Genomic DNA, 21,882 nt, shown 5'->3' on the forward strand with positions numbered 1-21,882 from the left:
GGACTTAAGATAAGATGCATTACAACCAGTTCTGTGTTTCTGTATTTCAAGAGTTGCTTCTGTTAGTTGAGTATTTGATATGTTTGCAAATTCAGATTTCTATAGTGATGTGGAAATTGGAATGTCCATTAAATGGGTCTCTAAAAGTTTACTCTAATGAGTTTCAATTGATGTGAATAACCATTGTTTATTTTTATAAAATGTAATTTTTCAATGGTAGTACTGTTCAGATGCCCCCTAGACCAGCTGTGTTAGGTCAGGAAAACCTCGGCCATATTATTAATGGGGTTTCAAAAAAGAGTTTACTACAAATAAGGGTTTGACAGAGGTGAAAATATAATAACACTTTTTTCCTAAATATTATAATTGACCATTGCAATTAGACCAGCTGGAAAAGGGAACCATGCCCAAATTTGTTTTTGAAAGGGCCCAGGAAGTGTCTTTTCTGCATTTTAGGGTTTAGGAGTGTTTATCGTCTTCCTGTATAATATACATTACATTCCTTCAATACATTATGAACTGCAGTTATTATGTGCACAAGCTTTGTTATGTTGTGAAAACATTATAAATACCAGATCATAATCATATCTTGTTGACAACAGGATGAAATTTTATTCTGGAAATGATTGTACATAAGTATATTAAAATATCAAAAGCAGGAAATTATGTTTATTTTAATAATTCTTTGGACTTTTCCAGCTTATTTTCAATGTCAAATTATTTTGTTGATGTTTTTATTACTTTTCAGATATTTTAACTGTAACAATTCAGCAGTCGTCATACACTGTTACAATTGGTCAAACAGTAACCCTGGGGTGCACTGTGACTGGTTCCCCTGCTGCTAACACTGTCTATTGGCAGAAAACAGTAAATAATGTTGTAACAACCATAAGCACCAACACAAATAAGTATAGTGGCTCCACCATTAGCACACCATCATTGACTATTGTCAATGCTGACCAGAGTGATGAAGCAACATACGTCTGCTTTGCTACCAATGGTGTTGGAACTGGTCAGAGTACACAAACTTTCTTGGATGTTACTGGAAGTAAGTTATATTTCTGGATTGATGATAAGAGTGCAAATGTTTACAAAATGTAAGAAGAAAATTCTCCTCAAAATGTTTTTAAATTTGTTTAAGTATTTTTATTATAAAAATTTGAGCTTAATACATGTGATGTAAGATATAGCATGTTAACATTTGGTTTGAACCATGACTACAAGCCATGCCTAAAGAAAGAACAATGTTAAACCCACTTGATCCACTGCTCTAGAATAATACCTTCAGAGGTCTTTTCATCCTCTTTTACAGTTTTGTAAAAAAAATATGAGTGAAATACCTTGGAATATAATTTTTACTAGATTAAAGACTAAATATTGGAAGAATCTCATGAACAAATTTTATTATTCAATCCTATTCAATAAGTCTTCTATTCAGACAAGACAAAAGTCCTTCAGCTTGTTATTTTCTTCAAGAATCTAAATATTATTTTAAATGGGCCTTTCACAATAGTAAAGTACCAGTAATAGACTTTTAATAAAACCCAAAACTAATATAAAATAGAAGAAAAAATTGCTAGCTTTCACCTTTATTAATTAAATCAACAATTGCTGGAAAGATTGCACATATGATTTTGTATTAGTTGATGATATACATGATTTATATTATAAAACCTAATTAAAAAAAAACACAAGAGAGTTATCTCCCTTAAGAAATTTTGTATATTTTAGGCAATTTAGGCATTCAAACTATTTTTGATTTTCAAAAAAAGACAATTCTCAACAAAAACAATAAGGTCATTTCATTTGATTTAAGTACAACTTATTTGATGTTATTGCTATTTGTTAAACAAATAAGGAGGATTTAAGTTTTTTAATGTGAAAAAAGTCATTACATGAAACAAGGTAAAAGACAGTAATTTGATTGATTGATTGATTGATGATTGCTTAATGTCGGAACAGTGGACAGTAATAAGAGATTGTAAATATAAAACCTCAAAGAAAGCTGACTAAACCGAAAAGAAAACTATTAGTTAATTTATCTTGTTTTATTTAGATATACCATCTGTACAAGTTCAGCAGCCTCAGTACAGTGTAAACTTTGGTTCAACTGTCACTTTGGTATGTACTGTAACTGCCAACCCTGCTCATACTACTGTGCAATGGCAGCGTGTCATCAATAACCAGAGAAGTAACATCAACATAGGTCTGGCAAAATACACAGGGTCTACAGTCAATACACCATCACTGACCATCAACAATGTGGAAATTAGTGATGAAGGCAACTACGTCTGTACAGCAACTAACAGTATTGGTACAGGAGAGAGCACACAAACTTTCTTGGATGTTGTTGGCAGTAAGTTTTATATTATGTTGCAGCTGATGGTATTGTAACAAAAAAAAGTTCATGTCTATCATTTCGCATTTAGCCCTTTCTAGCCCACTTCTGGGATATTTAATTTCACGATTTTCAAATTTACTTGATGTAGTTTAATAAGGAAAGATCCTACATGTTGTGCATCTCAGATAAATGGGTCTTTGTTTCAGTGACAAAATTTCATTAATGGATTGATAATTAATTAACATCAAATCATTTCAATATCTCTCTATTTTAAGAAATATTTTGAGCAGTTCCCTTATGTTATTATGTTACCTTAACTGTGTCATTTTAATAAAGCTTTCAAATATTCCATAATGAATGCATGGTAAATTTTAGGTGATCTTTAAACATTCCTTTCATCACATGATTTTCATAAAATTAGTAAAGTAATGATTTTCTGACAAACTGTAGCTGACACCGTTTAATACACACATTATATAATAGATGTTGTATACAGCAATAAACGTATTTATACTTTTGGTATTTAGCTATATTTTGCCTCCGAATGACTTTAGATCTACCGGTACTCCGAATCACCTTTTGACGTCAGACAACAATCACTTTTAAATTGTGACGTCAAATGTTTTGAATTATGATGTCAAAGTTTACAGGAACCTGTGTGATTTTATGTAATGGCGGACAAATTTGCATACAAGTGTAAATACGTCTATATACTCTAAATAAACTGGATTATGTTACAGATGTGTTAACTGTACAGATTCCACAGTCTTCATACTCTGTTCTTCTTGGTCAATCCCGAACTCTGGAATGTTTGGTATCAGGATCACCATCGGCAACATCTATCTATTGGCAGAAGATTCAGGGTGGTACAACAACAACTATAAATAGTAACACCAATACAAACAAATACTCTGGATCAACTGTTGGCACACCATCTCTAACTGTATTGAATGCTGTGCAGGATGATGAGGCTAATTACATCTGTTTTGCTGTTAATGCTGTTGGGACTGGCCAGAGTCAACAGACTTTCTTGGATGTTACAGGAAGTATGTTTGTTAGTTATATGAGGCAATACCAGTTTTTTTTTCCATTTTTATTATCTGTAAGTCATGCAATGAAATCTAATTTTGTAATGATTGAAAAAAATATGTGCGTATTGTTGTATTTTTTCATTATATATGTAATGTTAATGTATTTATATTTGTATTTACAGCACACATTTCACAATCAAAATCATCAAAAATTTGCATGTAGAATGATTTATATGTAGTTAAATAAATTTGTGATATATGAATGTGGATGTATAGATTGATTGATTGATTGTTAGTTGCTTAATGTCCACTGCAGATGTAATAGATTAAGATCAATTATATGTTTACATGAAAATAAGTTAAACATGAGAATTCATATGAATGAAGTCTTACAAATTGTGAATTGAATGTTATAGTATAGCAGATTATATTTTTCATAATAATAAATTTAATCTTTAACATCCATTTGATACATATTATTAATTAAGACAAATTCCTTTGAAACAGCAAATAAAACTGGTAATCCAAATAACTGAATCAGTTAACAAAACCGATCATCCTATAATTTGAAAAATGAAGCAATACTGATAATCCAATAAACTAAATGAGAAAACAAAACTGAGATGTTGAAAATTGTTGAACTTTTGTTAATTTGTATTCCTTCATCCATGCTCATGGCGTTAAGAAATCTTAATTTTGAATTTCAGATGTACCATCAGTTGTTATTCAACAAGCCCAGTATACAGTCTTGATTGGTAACACTGTGACACTAGGATGTACAGTGACAGCCAACCCAAGTCACACTACAGTTTACTGGAGGAGAGTTATTAATGGTGCCCTCACAGACATTAATGTCGCAAATAATAACAGATACAGTGGATCTACAGTCAACTCACCATCATTAGTCATCAATAATGCTGATAATTCTGATGAAGGAAATTACATCTGTTATGCTGATAATTCGGTTGGAACTGGACAAAGTTCTCAAACTTTCCTTGATGTTTTTGGAAGTAAGTGAACAGTGATGATTTAATTAAACAATGCAGATATTTTTAGGGTCTGGGGATATATTGACATACACATATCCATCTGTAACACTTTAATAAGTTTCATTTATTTTTCCACATACATAGTTGCATCTCTTTAATTAAGTCTCCCAAACGAAGTTTGGGAAGACTTATTGTTTTTGCTCAGTTCTTATTATGTCACCCGATCGACAATGTCAGGTGACATATTGCTTTTCCTCTGTTTCTTTTTCCCTATTATTATTATTTTTGTTCTACCTAATTTTGTCCGGCAGGCAATGGAACCAATCTTCATGACTGTTGAGCATAATAAGGACCACCATCAGTGGAGTTGCAGTGAAACTTTGGAACTTTAAAATGGCCACCGTTTCCATGGAAACAGCAAAAATGTGAAAAATATTGTTTTTGTTCTTGATGACTAATTTGAGAATGCCTGAACTAAAAATCATCAAATTTTTATACAACATAGGTATCCACTATATACAGGTTTTGGATGATTTTGAGAATCATCGGAACTACTGTATTGCCATGGAAACTGGGGAAAGGTTTCCCATTACAATCCTATGGGAAAAACCTCAAAGTAGCATTTTCTCTCTTAAAATGGTAGGTCAAATCCATTGAAACATTGATGGTATGTTCCATCCCATGTACCAATGTGGCGTCTGTCATTACAATTTTGGAAATGGTCTTTGTTACCATGCAAACCAGCAAAAATGTCAAAAACTTCAAAATGCACCAAACTTAATATAACTTTATATTAATGCTAACTGCATATATTTGCATTCACTGTTTAAAATTTCTAAAATGGCTGCCACTTAGTGGCAAAGAGGGGAAGGGTGACATCCACTATTGCTTGCAATGGCAAATCTAGTTATTATGGCACCCTCAACGAAGTTGGGGTGACATATTGTTATTGTTCCGTTCTTTTTTTAGCTCACCTGACCTGAAAGGTCAAGTGAGCTTTTCTCATCACTTGGCGTCCGTCGTCCTGCGTCCGTCGTCCGTCGTCCGTAAACTTTTACAAAAATCTTCTCCTCTGAAACTACTAGGCAAAATGCACCCAAACTTAAACACAATCATCATTCAAGTATCTAGTTTAAAAAATGTGTCCGATGACCCCGCCTGCCAACCAACATGGCCGACATGGCTAAAAATAGAACATAGGGGTAAAAATGCAGTTTTTGGCTTATATCTCTGAAACTAAAGCATTTAGAGCAAATCTGACAAAGGGTGAAAATGTTCATCAGGTTAAGATCTATCTGCCCTGAAATTTTCAGATGAATCGGACAACCCGTTGTTGGGTTGCTGCCCCTGAATTGGTAATTTTAAGGAAATTTTGCTGTTTTTGGTTATTATCTTGAATATTATTATAGATAGAGATAAACTGTAAACAGCAATAATGTTCAGCAAAGTAAGATCTACAAATAAGTCAACATGACCAAAATGGTCAGTTGACCCCTTAAGGAGTTATTGCCCTTTATAGTCAATTTTTAACCATTTGTCGTAAATTTTTATCATTTTTTACAAAAATCTTCTCCTCTGAAACTACTAAGACAAATTTAACCAAACTTGTCCACAATCATCATTAGGGTATCTAGTTTAAAAAATGTGTCCGATGACCCCGCCCGCGAACCAAGATGGCCGACATGGCTAAAAAATAGTACATAGGGTAAAATGCAGTTTTTGGCTCATATCTCTGAAACCGAAGCATTTAGAGCAAATCTGATGATGATAAAATTGTTCATTAGGTCAAGATCTATCTGCCCTGAAATTTTCAGACCAATCAGGCAACACGTTGTTGGGTTGCTGCCCCTGAATTGGTAATTTTAAGAAAATTTTGCAGCTTTTGGTTATTATATTGAAAATTATTATAGATAGAGATAAACTGTAAACAGCAATAATGTACAGCAAAGTTAGATCTACAAATAAGTCAACATGACCAAAATTTTCAATTGACCCCTTAAGGAGTTATTGCCCTTTATAGTCAATTTTTTACAATTTTCATAAATTTTGTAAATTTTTGTAAATTTTTACAAAATATTTTCCACTGTAACTACCGGCCAAGTTCATTTTAGATAGAGATAATAGTAAGGAGCAAGAATGTTCAGTAAAGTAAGATCTACAAACACATCACCATCACGATCACCAAAACACAATTTTGTCATGAATCCATCTAGTTCCTTTGTTTAATATGCACATAGACCAAGGTGAGCGACACAGGCTCTTTAGAGCCTCTAGTGTCTTATTTTTATTCTTCCACACATTTTGTCCATGGTATTTCTCCGAATTGGTCAGACCAATGTCGATGGAACAATACCATAATATGAACCGCCATGAGAAGTTGTGCAAGAGACATTGGAATGGTACAAAATGGCGGCCATTACCATGGAAACTGCAAAAATGTGAAAAAAATCGAAATTCTAAATCTTTTGTTATTAGAGCCAACCTAATGAAACTTTATGCAAATATTGGCAGTGGTGCCCTGAGGTACCAACAGTACTTAGCTTCTGCAAAATGGCTTCCCTCTTCCGCCACTTTTTTCCGCTGGTCAGATTTACTTAAGGTTTCACAATATGTTAGACTAACATGTCTAGTGGTGCAATCAGGGTTTCGTTTGTGCATTGGGGTCTAAAAAGGGGTACTTTGAGGGGCCAAAAGAAGGGAGGGGTTTACTAAAGAACCCTATGGGATTTTAATTTTTTAAATTTTCAAATGATTATAACTTGAAAACCGTTAGTGATAGACACAATCTTTATAATTGAAAATGTTCTACATGATAAAGCACATCAAGTCAAATAAAGGGTAAGTCCCCAGGGGTCACCCCCACCCCCTACCATTTGACAAAGTTCTAATATCTTGTAAGTGGTCAAGATCCCCACCCCTCAACCATAGATATCTTGAATATTATTAATGATAAAGATAAACTGTAAACAGCAAAAATGTTCAGCAAAGTAAGATCTATAAATAAGTTAATATGACCAAAATCGTCAAATGTGTCCTAAAGGAGTTATTGCCTTTTAAAGACAATTTTTCACAATTTGCTCATCTAGTTGCTTACTTTAAAAAATCTTCTCCTTTGAAACTGATGAATCAATTTCAGCCAAACTTGGGCTGAATGAGTTTCAGAGTATCTAGTATAAATTTTGTATTTTATTTTCTTGTATGTCAAGAAACATAGCCACTATGGCTAAAATGGAACATAGGGGTAAAATGTATTGCTTTTGAAGAAAATATGACAGATACAAAGAACATCTCAATGGAATTTTTAAGCCACTCATTACTATACATTAAAAAGCAAAAATAATCATTGATGAAAGATTTAAGCAAAAAATTAAGGTGAGCGATTCAGGCTCTTGAGAGTCTTGTTTGTGGTAATTTTCAGTACACTTGAATGTATTTTTCTGATGGTTTTTCACATCATTAAAATGCGTCTTTCTTCATTAAACTAGGTGTACCAGTTGTAACTGTATCAAGCACATCCTACAGTATCAATCTAAATAACCCTGTCACTCTTGGTTGTACTGTGACTGCCAACCCAGCTGAGACAAGTGTGTACTGGCAGAAGATTAAAAATGGCGTGACTACAACAATTAATTCCAATACAAACACCAACAGATATGGAGGATCTAGTGTACAGAATCCATCATTACAAATCTTTAGTGTAGTGGAGGATGATGAAGCCACATATGTGTGTTTTGCCGTGAACAGTGTTGGAACAGGACAGAGTTTACAGACCACTCTTACTGTTATTGGAAGTATGTATAATTTTAAGTTGGAGGGGGGGGGGGGGGGGGGGGGGGGTACCTCAATCACTTATACCATCGTGAAAGATGAACAACCATGTGATTTACTGTTTGTAATTTTTGTTAAGCCTGCAAAATTTATTTCGCGAATGCAAGACATAGTGATCCTAGATTGCATCGCCGTCATCATCAACATTTAATCTCAGTCTGTTGTTAAAGTTTTTTTGAGTCATCAATAATTTTGTTAAACCTACATGGTTGGAATTTTATGAAATTTGGACAGAAGCTTGTTTATGACCATAATACAGTATCAAGTGAAAAATTTTGAAAATATTTATTTTCATTTTTCCATATTTTTCTAATAAATAGACTTAGTTTTTTTACAGTTAACATTCAGATTTAGTTTGATGTTAAAGTTTTTCAGTCATCAATTACTTTGTCAAACCTTCATGGAGTTTTATGAAACTTTAGGCAGAAGCTTTTATTGATTAAGAGATAATGTCTGAAGCAAACCATTGAAAAGATATTTTTTTCATTTTAGTACTTTTCTGATAGATGGACTTCGTTTTTTACAGTTCACATTTACAGACCGTCTGGGATTCTATTTTTTTGACAAGATAAATTTGTAAACCTTCATGTATTGTTATGAAACTTGGACAGAAATTAATCTTCAAGACCAAGAAATAGCATCAAAAGAAAAAGTTTGAATTTGTTTTTAAATTCTGTATTTTACTGATAAATGGACTCACTTTTTAAGTCAATATTACTCCTTTACACTGACAGCAGCAATCGCAGGCAAGACACAGGTTTCCGCGCCCTTACTAATTTTTTGTGTTGCAGTTGGCTTTCATTATTCAACAGTAATAATATAAAATTTGAATATATCATATACATTTTTTTGACCTAGTAAGGTACTGTAATAACTAACAAAATTTCTTTAAAGGCTTAAAATTCTGAATAACATACAAACTTACTTGATTTTCCCTTTGAGGTATACACCACTCTTTCCTTTATACAGGTTAATTCAATCATATCTCAGTTTTCATGATAATTTTTGTTAATAAATAATACAACCAGCAGTATAGATAGACCACTGTTCTAAGTAAAGTTTATATAATGTAAATTCAGAAATTATTGCGAGGTTTTTATTAAAGCGAATAATGCAACTAGATGAATATCGCAATAATAAGAACTTGCATTTTGATAACTAAAACATAGATCTGTATGTAGTTTTTTCTGAAATCGCAATAATTAAACTCGCTTTCTTGTCCATTTTTGAAAAAATCGCAATAATAAATGCACGCAATGATTTCTGAATTTACAGTAGAACAACATCTTACTGGTAGTACAATCCTTGATCTGTGTAAACTTCCTACTAGCATCATTCTCCATTCCATTCACTATTGCCAAATACATCATACACCATTCCTTTTCCATATTGAACCATACAAAATAATGCACCATTCCAATTTTCCAATATTTATTTACAGAGAAAGGGGGCTATTACAAATTTCAATATTGAAAAATATCTTATAACAAAGGTGGACTCCCATGCACTAAATATGCCATTCCCAAAAGTACTATGCACTATTCTCCATTGCACCATACACCATTCACAAAAGTACTGTGTGCATCATACTTTATTTATTAATGATAATTAAAAATGCAAGTTGCAGTTCTGTTACATACCAAGTAGTCCTTGATTAGAATGTGGCCTTTCAGTGATATTACATAGAAAAACATTGAATTTAAGCTTGGTTTGTTTAAAGGTGGCTAATTTTTAAAATTGTCATATAAGTGCAAACTTTGTGTTTCTATGTTAATGGTTGTCTCCATTTCTAGAGGGAAATGTATGACTTTATACTTTCTGCAATGATTTCATGTCTTAGGTTTATAGAGTATAATGATGAATAATGTAATAATAATTTGATGAGTGCGTTACTACACATATTCATACATAGTATTTTTTTTATAAATCTGCTGTTGATTAAAAATAGTCATAAAAAGAAGTGTAAGAAAATAAACTGACCAATTAGTAGATTAATGAAATATTCTTTCTTCGGTGTGATTTTTTTATGCAAAAGTAGTCATTTCACTTCATGTGTCAAAAATTGCTGATATACTGTAAATTCAGAAATTATTGTGTGCATTTATTATTGCAATTTTAATTTTTGCGATATTGAGAACAATCCTGTTTAATTCATATAAAAAAATTCAAAATGCGAGTTAAAATTATTGCAAGTATTATCTATACTACATATGCCTATAAAGAAAACAACACAAACGCAAATATCAATTTGCCGACAGCCCGCCGTATTTGATGGACGCCGGATGTAATTTTATAATAACAAATACAATATTGTTTCTATTAAACAACAAATAACAAACATGTTATAATTCAATGCTTCTATACATTATAAATGAACATTCTCTCTTAAATCTTTCCAAAATATTTCCCTCACGGATAGTCGAGGCCGTCCAGGAAAAACCATATTTTGTTAAGTGGAAACCTGTATCCGACGACAATGCACAAGCCTATCTCAGGAAAAAGGTAGTCGGACCTCACCTTCTATAACGAGAGAGATGACAAAAAACAAAACTTCTTGAAATGAATACATATATACATATATATATATGACTTAAGTTTAAGTCATGCACGTACGAACGGCGGCTAGAAAGTGACAAACGAATCAAACATACCTACATACCCGGATCTAAATCAACCCCTCTGATTGGACCATACGCATATTACCCATAACGTCAATACAATATTTTCCCGCTTTACTTCGAACCGCGAGAAAATATTAGTATTATCTATACTACATATGCCTATAAAGAAAACAACACAAACGCAAATATCAATTTGCCGACAGCCCGCCGTATTTGATAGAAATTACACAAAGAACGGGGGCCAGAATAAATAAGAGCTAAACAAATATCATAAACCCAATTCCTTCGAGACCTGTAAACGTTTCTCTGTGGAGTCAACAATGTAACGATCTTTGCTAGAGTCTGACTTCCACCGGCCGTGTTTTTTCAAACACCTCTCGTTTACGTTTGCATTTGCAGCAGCCGTTGCACCACCGGCTCTGAAAGAATGTAGGCCTATATTACAATTTGGTGAAACTAACCTAACTCTACCTAATAAAGCCTCCCTAGCCGCCGTATAGCTTAGCTTTTTGTCTTTATCTATAAGTTTACAATTTTTGCCCGATCTGCAAATCTGCCTAAATAAATATTTATTGGAGTCAAAATCGAAATTGGCCAATTCTAAATATCTTATGAACATAACGTATGGACAAGCTATGGATAAACCTTTCGAAATGAGAATTTCGTTTCCTTGACGATACTGATCGGTTTTACTTTTGTTAATATACAAAATCAAATAATTGTCATGTATAACGACATCTTTAAATCTTAACGAACTAATTTCATCATATCTCAGAAAACCAGAAAAACTTAGTAATATCATTGTCAAATCTCTAATAATGAGTAAATCATCTGAATCTTTAAAGTGCGTACATAGTTCAATTAATATCTCTGCTGAAACCGGATCTTTTTTGTTGGAGGTTTTAGTTGTGGTTCGTTTGGAAGCTTCAACTATGGAAGTAACGAAAGAGTTTATAGTAGGATCTGGTAACCCACTCACTTCATGGGCCCATTTTATACCGTATAAAGCATTGGAAACGGGATGACTAGTAGATCCATTGTTCAATAAATTTGTCAAATATAAAGCAACGTGTACCGGTTGTGCAGGTAAAGCATCTTGTCCATGTTCTGTAATGAATTTTTCCCACCTTCTAAAAGCGTAGAAATACGACTTGACTGTATTGTCACTTTTACTGTTCAATAATAACTCACACATCTTCGGATATAGACTATACAAATGGCTTCCTGTTTCTACTCCACTGTCCTCTATTGCGACTTTTACATGACGATCTAAACTGATGCCTGTTAAGAAAATGAAAATTATAAGTATCTATGTTTTTCATTTAATATTTAGAGCAACTAATCTGAATTTTAAGAACTGCGAGCCAAATATACCGTTTTGACCCCTTCCTCGTTTAGTGAGGCTCTCACCTTGAAAAAACCGGTAATCTCTTATGAAAGATTTAAAATGACCTACTTGGTCAACTAACATTGGCCAATAAGCGGCAGATGTCCACTCAGGAACAATCAAAGTATGACTACCTTTATCCTGTATCATTTTGTTAATGGTCTGTGGGACCAAACGAGGTGGTGGAACTAACCAATTATTCTCGCCATCCCATGACACAGAAAAAGCATTAATGCCTGATGTACCTGTGCACCAGAATTTCGAATTGAATTTGTTGCATTTTGCATTGTAATCCTGTGCAAAGCGATCAAAAGTATATGGACCCCATAACTTATTCAGATACGTAAAAATCCAATCGTCGATTTCCCAATCATCACAATCTGATTTTCTACTTAGACTGTCTGCTTTATCGTTATGCTCGCGTGGTATCCATACTAAATTTAGTTTGATCTTGTTCTCTTGACAAATTTCATGAACAGACATAACGCTTCTGTGTAATTCTTTCTTCTTACTACCAACTTTCATAATGTGTGGTACATTTTTATTGTCTGTGTAAACTCTAATTGTCATACCATGCAATTTGATCACAAGATTTCTTAAAACCCTTTTTACTGATTCAAGTTCTCTCCATGTAGAGCTTTTTACTTTTTCAGTGGAAGACCAACTTCCGTATATCTCTATCGGTTCGTCCTCTGAACCTGTGGTCAAATGACCCCCGAAACCTGTTTCTGAAGCGTCACAAAAGACGTGATAGTCTTGAACTTCATTGTATGTCAACTGACATAACTGAGATCCTATCTCATTTATTTTTTCTATATTATCTAACCAAAACCTGCATTCATTTACAGCTTCGAGACTAAACATCACGCTGGAATTCCAGCATTCTCTTGTAAGTATGCAATCAAACATAAATCTAGATCTTAAACGTGCAAGATCCCCTGAAACAGCCTGAGTTGAGATGATCTGTCCAACAATACAAGCAAGTGACCTTACTTTGAAATATTTCATTCCCTTTTCATATTGCTGTAACAGATCACTCAAAGCGCTTTTTAACTTGTTCAATCTTTTATCGGTGACTTTCAGTACACCCTCTTCCAAACACCAACAAAAACCTAACCACTCCAGTTTTTGTACTGGAGACCAATTACACTTTTCATGTGCTATTTCGAAACCAAAATGATTTAAATCATTCCTAATCGCATCACTAGCGGTTAATGCCTCCGAATAAGAAGAACCTCCCCCTAATCCATCGTCTAAATACATAACTATTTTTAACCCTTTACTTCTCCAGTGTTTTACGACTTCCCGAACTACTTTACTGAAAATATAACCACTTGTTGCCAAGCCAAATGGTAACACGTTGTAAACGTAAAATTCATCCCCCCATTTGAAACCAAGGTATGTAGTGTCGAAATGTGAAATTCTAATATGATGATATGCACTTTTCAAATCGTATGAAAAAATATAATCTCCTTTGTTAAACATTTGTCTAGCTGTGACCGCGTCTTCGTATTTGTGACGAAATTTAAATAAATGTGGATTTATATGTCTGGCGTCTAATACCAATCTTAGTTTTGACCCATTGTTAGCTACTGTTAGAGGGTTTATAACATGAGGTTGTTCTTTTACTCTGCTTATGCACTCTTTTTTCAACAACTTTTCGATTTCTTCCGCAACAAAAATCTTATTGTTGCACGCCGACTTATTATTTTCTAATACTACACTCTCTGGAATTGTTAAAAACGGAATCACATACCCGTTTTGTATAACATTAATAACGTGTTCGTTAGCACCTATCTTTGTCCAGTTATTGACATTTTCTAATAAGCTACCTACAGGTGATATACCTGAGTGAACACGATTACTATTAATCGTAGTATGTGTATTGCTAAGGAATGTTGTGTTGCGTAACGTTTGTTTTGAATACAAAGGTGTACTCGGACTACTACTACTAACGTTACATAAAAACATATTAGTACTTATCTTGTTTGTATGCTGCACCGTAGCATGAGGACACTCTCTCCTCCAATGACCAGTTTCACTACAATTGAAACATCTTCCAGGGCGAAACATCTTGTTTGTATTAACTGGAATCGGATTCTCTGGAGCCAGTTGTTTAGTCTTATAAGGTGTTGGCCTTGGATCGGTCTTGCGTTTAGCCTTCTCTTTCTTTATCTTGGAATCGGCTCTACTTTGTGCCTTGTATATTCTTTTTTCATCTTCGGAATCTTCTGCCAAAGGATTTGTAGTATATTCGTCGACAACACGCCATCCTGCGTCTGAAGAATCTGCTAACTTTATGAGCTTTTGCCTTGACTTTATCATTTCCATACCTTCGTAAATCTTTCTTTTTGCGGTTTGGATGTTGTCGTTGTTCAAATTTTCTGATTCTAACTGGCTGTTAGCTTCGAGAACCTTCACAAAAACCTTCTTGTTGTGTTTATACTGTTCTTCATTGCCCCTTTTACGGAACTTAAAGGTCTCTGTCATGGTCTCGTCGATTTTGGCCAACTGTGACTCGGACAATGCCTTCTGGCTATCCTGGATGTTTTGCTGGAAACCATTTAATCGTGTGTCGAGCAGAGAAGTAAAGCTGTTCAATAGTTTATCTTGAGTTCCTAGTATGGCACTTTGTACTTCGGCTTGGATTATTTCTCTGATATCGACGTCCATTTTAAGTCATGCACGTACGAACGGCGGCTAGAAAGTGACAAACGAATCAAACATACCTACATACCCGGATCTAAATCAACCCCTCTGATTGGACCATACGCATATTACCCATAACGTCAATACAATATTTTCCCGCTTTACTTCGAACCGCGAGAAAATATTATTATAACCCTGTCGCATTTTTCGCAATAATAAAAGCATCGCAATAATTTCTGAATTTACAGTAACAAAAAAAGAAAAGAAAAGAATGATAATTTTTATGCCTGAAATGTCATTTTTTTTAAACAGAACCTTTTTTTTTTCAATGATAATATGGAGTTTACATTTACACCACAATTAAAGTGTAGTAATAGTGTTGTTCATGTTCCGTTACTATTACTGCAGAAAACCAAACTTAAGTGATGTTTATGTTTAAGTAATATCACACCTACTCAAATCCTTAAAGGAAATAATTACAATATGAATAAAATCAGATTTGGGGTTTTAATTTAACAGAAACCTAACAACACAGTAAAACAATGAAACACATTGAAATTGAATAAAAAAATGAATTACGAATTTTGATTAAGATGTAATCAAAGATAACCACGAAGAGCATAATTTATTCAGAACATAAAACAGGAAATGTATGGAAAAGAATTTGAACCTGGGATACATTTTCATTGTCACATAGACTAAATATATGTATTGTTGAAAAAGAGTACTTGCAGAGATTTCATAGGTAGATTAAAACAATTTTGAAATTAAAGTTCTATTTGCAAATCTGATAAAATTCTAAATCATGTTTATATTTTCAGGTATCCCTTCAGTTGTCATTCCACAAAACCAGTATCAAGTAAACTTTGGTAACACTATAACATTGCAGTGTCAGGTGACAGCTACCCCACAACACACTTCAGTAGAATGGAGGAGAACAATTAATGGAGTCACAAGTGTCATTTCTGTTACAAACACCAACAAATACAGTGGTTCTACAGTTGCCACTCCATCCCTGACGATATCATCTTCAGCAATTAGTGATGAAGGCTTCTACACATGTTACGCTACAAACAGTATAGGGACAGGCAACAGTCAACAGACATATTTAGATGTTGTCGGAAGTAAGTTTTGTATGGTTTATGTCTCACTAACAGAACATGTTGCTGAATGTGAGACATAAGGATGCTAATCCAGCACCAGCATAAACTATTTGTATATAGCTATATATTTCAGAAGGTATATCAAAGAGCTGGGTAATCTTGCATACAGATGTCTTATGATCTGAAGTTTCTTCTATCTTGCATAAATTGGTTGTCCTTCTTTGCATTTTCAGGGTTCAATAACTGCGCCACTCTTACAGTTCATTAATTATGTCCCTTTATAATGTTATATGCAAGTGGGGGTATCATCTGTGTCATTATTAAATAATTTCAAATACTGACTGTTTTCAATAATAAATAAAAGGTCAATGTATTTGGTATATAGAATGATTGTAATAAGTAAATGTCAACCTGACTGGGTTCTTTTTACCTTTACCAAATTTTCATATATTGATAATGATAAGACCTACAGTAACCTTTGTTGGTTAGTTGTTTCACTGGCAATCATACCACTTCTCTTTATTTTTATGTTAATGATTGTGATACTGTAGAAAGAAATTGATCTGTAAAATGTTCAACATAGAATTCAAGCTGATGAGACATTTCAGTTTTTGTATTCTTTTTTTAACTGCCACAAATTGACTTGCTCAATGAATATTGTTAGTTGTCTCTTCGATTCAATTAAAAACATCAAGTTTCAAACATTTTATTAATAAATAAACAATGCTTGTATCTTTGATAACTAATATTATGGCAGCTTTCTTCCATGTGGTTACTGTTTAACTGGTGTTTATAAAAACAAAGTAAGTTGCTGGTTATGTCTTTCATTTTAAAACAAAAATTTAAACATAACCATGTGTTTGAACAGTTAAGAAAACACCTCTATGCACAATGTAAATGCTATTGTTATTAGACATTTCTAAATGAATAAAATCATTTTTAAGGCATTTTTGTTTTATTTCATGAGAAATATCTCTTTGTATATTTCCAGCTATACCAACTGTAACAGTACTTTCAAACCAGTACTCAGTTATCTTAGGTAATACTGTTACATTGGAATGTCAAGTTGTTGCCACACCTACACACACCTCTGTACAATGGACAAGAGTAGTGAATGGTCAAACAACAAATATTAACATGGGAACAGGAAACAATAAGTACAGTGGTTCTACAGTAAACGGTCCATCTTTGACAATCTCAGCAGCAGCCAATTCTGATGAAGGCTATTACACATGTACTGCCACCAATGTTGCTGGAACAGGTGTCAGTCAACAGACATACCTTGATGTAACAGGAAGTAAGAAACAATTTTGTTGTTTACACTGTAAACCAACTTATTTATCATGGATACCTTTTGATGGTTTATTTCTAAACATTTTTTTGGGTGTTTATACAACAGAAGTTCCTAGTTTGACATTTTCATGACTTTAGGTTAGCCATTATTTTTGTCCTTGCACAAATACATTGTTCTAGAGAAATTAGTTGGTTTATAGTATATCCACTTATATGCAGCAAAAGTTACTTTATGGTACAATGAAATTTTTTTTTTTAATATTTAATATTGATTTATTTGTAAGTTGTATATGATAGCGTTTTCAATCATGGTGATAATTTGTAAGCAATATGTAGGAAATAATTCTGTAGATGGTTATTTATCTTAAATGAAACTTTTTGAATTTTTGTAATTGATATGTAATCAATAACTGCTGAAGGAAGAACATACAGAAATTTGGTGACACTCAATTTCCTAGAATATTTAATCAAATTCTTGTACAGTCTTTATTCCAGATGATGGTAGTTTCTCAGAAGGTGATGTTTAGGTGAACAATTTTTTTAAGAAACTTAATTTTCTTTTTTTAATTTTTATAAATATGACAATTAATTTTGATAATTGAGTAAAGATGAATTTCTGATTATTTATTACATTTTTATAGATTTACCACAAGTGGTTGTAACTCTGCCGAATTATAATGTTGATATTGGATCCACTGTCACACTTGGATGCACAGTAACTGCCAGCCCTGCTCACACAGTGGTGTATTGGCAGAGAATTGGCAATAATGGCGTAGGAACCAACGTTGACATGAACAATAATAAGTACAGTGGTTCTACAGTCAACAGTCCATCACTGACAATCAATAATGCTGCTATAAGTGACGAAGGAAGCTATAGATGTTATGCCACTAATAGTATTGGTACAGGACAGAGTCAAAACACTTTCTTAGATGTTGTTGGCAGTAAGTTTTTTACTAACAATTTTTAATTGTCCATTTGTTTGATGTCACCAATTGGAGAATTGCTTGACTATAATTGATTATTGTAGATTCATAGATAGATTATTTTTCTTCTGCAATAAATTGTCAAGACTAGAACCACGTTTATGGAAAAGAAACATGCATTTTTGTCACTTTTAACATTAGGTCATTCACTTGTATCCAAGATTTCTTTTTATTCAGACAAGTTTTGTATTTAGTAATCTGGGGCCTCGACTGAATAGTTCATTTACTGTATCACTAGCCTGTCAACACAGAGGTTGTGAGTTCAAAACCATGCATGTGGTAGGTGTGTTCTACTCCAGTTTTAATTGACTAGGATTGTAAGTTTTCCTGCCGAAGGTCAAGGTTCTCTCTGGGTACTCTGGTTTCTCTACCAATAAAACTGACTGCCACAATATAGCCAATAGTACTCAAGGTGGCGTTGAAAACCAACAATCAATCCCAAACAATCATTTAGTAATCTTATTTTCTTTTATCAATGATATGATATTTACAATAACAGATGGGGCTAAAAGAAAAGAAGTTTTATTATTATTATTGGATATAATATTTTATAAAGTAAAATGTTTGGAGATAGGATAAGTCAGACTTGGTCCTTACAACTGGAAAACAAAGGTTTCTAAAGGGAAAAGGAGAGGGGGTTATTGAGTGTTTACTCCTTGATCAGTGAGCACTCTCATTTCTGGTGTATTAGCTGTTCAAATATTGGTATCGTCCTTAGTTAGAAATAATCCAAAATTTATTAATTTTACTGTTACAATAATTAATCTCTGAAAATCTTAGAATTCTGTTTTTCAAGCAGTCTAATTTGTGAATACCTGTTCTTTTATATATAAATATATATATATATATATATACATATACCATCTTTTCCGCAAGTTTATTGTTTTCTGTTTGGTAATAATTTAATATTAAGATCTGTTTTGTTACATCTTGTGATCCGTTTATTTGGCAATCACCAATGGCAGTCAGCAGGGTTTAAGAACATCAGTTGTTCGACCTGCTAGTCAAATGCGTTTTGTTAAAATATACTTTTTCACTCATTTGGTCTTTTGGAAAATGTTGTTTGTGCTGTATTTAGACCCTTCTAACAAGAAATTTGTTTTGCATGCACAGGTATAAAAAATGCGGTTTTTATCCAACGCAATCATAGGTTTGAACGTTGTTTTCAATTTAGACTTGTTTATATATATATGAACAGTCTAAAAGGGTACAACATCACCAAAAAATGACAATAAACAAACAAATGTAACTATAATGTAGGATATCTGTTATCCGAATTATTTATAGTTACATTTGTTCGTTTATTTTCATTTTTTGGTGATGATGTACCCTTTTAGACTGGTTATATATTATATTTTGTAGTGTACAGTATCATATTTATATGATCCATCGCCCCGTAAGATTTATCGTTGGCTATTATTCAGTCATTTTATATATATATATATATATATACTAATGTGTTTTGTTTAAATATGCTTTTTACTTTTTTGGTCTTTTGGAAAATGTTGTTTGTGCTGTATTTAGACCCCTCTACCAAGAAATTTGTTTTGCATGCACACGTATAAAAATTGCGGTTTTTATCCAACGCAATCATAGGTTTGAAGATGGAATTGATTGCAGATTAGCTAAATATCTATCTTAAAGGATCGTAAGATACAGTCACAGAAATAATTATTTTGATAAGTACGTCTAAACAAGTGACAACTCTACGACAGATCCATCCATTGAAGGTGATACAAGGCTGAAAACACATTTTATATTCATAACTACTCTAAATATCAGCACAACAATGTTAAATCTGCGAATTTGGGGAAGCAGATTTTTGTTCTTCCCTCGCCGCGAACTCATGCTATTTTATATATGTAACAGATTGCATGGGTTCTAATAGCTGAAAATTGTAGTGGCTCTTATATGTAAAGAATATTCAAATAATGTAAATTTTTACTGATATTAATTACGGTAGTGCATATATTTTTTCAGATACTCCAGTAGTAACTGTACTGAGCAACCAGTACTCTGTGAATATTGGGGCCAGTAGAACACTTGAATGTACTGTATCAGCATCACCCACTCATACTAATGTATATTGGCAGAGAAACATCAATGGGGTATCTACCACAATTACCATTAACAACAATAAATACAGTGGTTCCACAGTCAGTAATCCTTCACTGACCATTAATAATGCTGATAATAATGATGAAGGATTTTACATTTGTTTCGCTACTAACAGTGTAGGAACTGGACAGAGTGCCAACACATACTTGGATGTTCTTGGAAGTAAGTTTATTTACAATTACAACCAAAACAATACATATTTTAACCAATTTTTATACACCAGTCTTATATTTAGATGGGACCCATTATGTCTGTTCATCTATGTGTATGTCCGTATGTCATCTCTCAGTATGATAACTCAAATACCATGTACTCTTTGCACAGCTGCTTATTTTGCAAGTCGTCAAAACTGTTTTCTTTTCTTCATTTCATCAGTTGTAATTTTGAAGACATTAGATATTGAAATCATGTGAAACTAATTTTTTTGTAAAGTCACATGAAGTAAGGTGTTCTTACATTAGCAATACTGATTCAATACCCAAATACACATGTACTGTAAAATGATTTATTTTGGCAGAGTTTTAATTTCACAATTTCAATCATGAAATCTCTTTGCGAGGTTTTATATTTGCCTTTTCCTTGTCCATGGTTCTGATCTCCTTTGAACATCAAATTAACACAAGAGGATACGTTCACGATTTTATATTCATCACAAAATAAAATTTCATTTACAGTATTGTTTAAAATACCTAAGACCGAATTCAATAAATTTGGGTAACATTTGAATGGTATTGATCGTGAAAATTAGAGGTGTGCTTTAATTGCCAATTGGACATATATCCACCAGAGAAAATGATTTTAATACAACATTGTTTGTAACTTCATTTTGTTTGGATAATGCCACAGATATCAAGGTTTTGTTTCTACCATTGATGGACTAAAATTGTGTGACTGATTTTATGTAGGATTTAGCAGTATTCTTTTAGTTGTATCGGATGTAGATAACAGTATTATATTTGAAGCTTTGCAGACCTCAGTGTTTTAATTTGACAGTGCTATATATCCATTTACTGGTAACGTCTTATGGAATTGATGGGCACAAATCTTTGAATACAAAACTGTTATCTTCTAAAAATAGGTAAAATAAATTTTTACATATATAACGGTTTTTCTATCATTGTATGTATGTATGTCATTGACTTGATTTATTTACTGTTGCATGTTGTCAAATTCTTTGAAGTGCATATGCAGAGTATATTTTATAATGTTTAAATATTTTTTTCCAGGTATACCTGTGGTCGCCATATCTCAGCCTTCATACTCAGTTAACTTCGGTGGAACAGTTACTTTAACGTGTACAGTATCAGCCAATCCTGCACACAACAATGTATATTGGCAGAAGGTTGTTAATGGTGTTTCCCAATCAGTGACAATTGGTAACAGATATACTGGATCAACTGTTTCAAGTCCTTCTCTAACTATCTCCAATGCTGTCCAGAATGACGAAGGATTCTATGTTTGCTATGCCACAAATAGTGTTGGTACAGGAAACAGCCAGCAGACCTTCTTGGATGTTCAAGGAAGTAAGTGAAAAAT

General features: G+C 33.1%; 1 protein-coding gene across 13 annotated transcripts in view; it reads left to right on the forward strand.

Annotated features, from left to right (window-relative positions):
- LOC127698596 (hemicentin-1-like) overlaps positions 1-21,882 on the forward strand; it is a 213,465-nt gene that overhangs the window by 168,863 nt on the left and 22,720 nt on the right. For 12 of the 13 annotated variants that reach the window (XM_052202108.1, XM_052202111.1, XM_052202112.1 and 9 more), the window contains 10 exons: positions 749-1,048; positions 2,057-2,356; positions 3,082-3,387; positions 4,080-4,382; positions 7,847-8,152; positions 15,668-15,970; positions 16,941-17,246; positions 17,884-18,186; positions 20,209-20,508; positions 21,573-21,869. In XM_052202108.1, coding sequence (XP_052058068.1) covers positions 749-1,048; positions 2,057-2,356; positions 3,082-3,387; positions 4,080-4,382; positions 7,847-8,152; positions 15,668-15,970; positions 16,941-17,246; positions 17,884-18,186; positions 20,209-20,508; positions 21,573-21,869 — 3,024 coding nt within the window. The remainder of the gene's footprint in view (positions 1-748; positions 1,049-2,056; positions 2,357-3,081; positions 3,388-4,079; positions 4,383-7,846; positions 8,153-15,667; positions 15,971-16,940; positions 17,247-17,883; positions 18,187-20,208; positions 20,509-21,572; positions 21,870-21,882) is intronic. The other variant, XM_052202123.1, reaches the window with a different exon arrangement.

The sequence above is a fragment of the Mytilus californianus genome, unplaced genomic scaffold (assembly GCF_021869535.1).
Source record: "Mytilus californianus isolate M0D057914Y unplaced genomic scaffold, xbMytCali1.0.p SCAF_4, whole genome shotgun sequence".
NCBI classification, from domain to species: domain Eukaryota; kingdom Metazoa; phylum Mollusca; class Bivalvia; order Mytilida; family Mytilidae; genus Mytilus; species Mytilus californianus.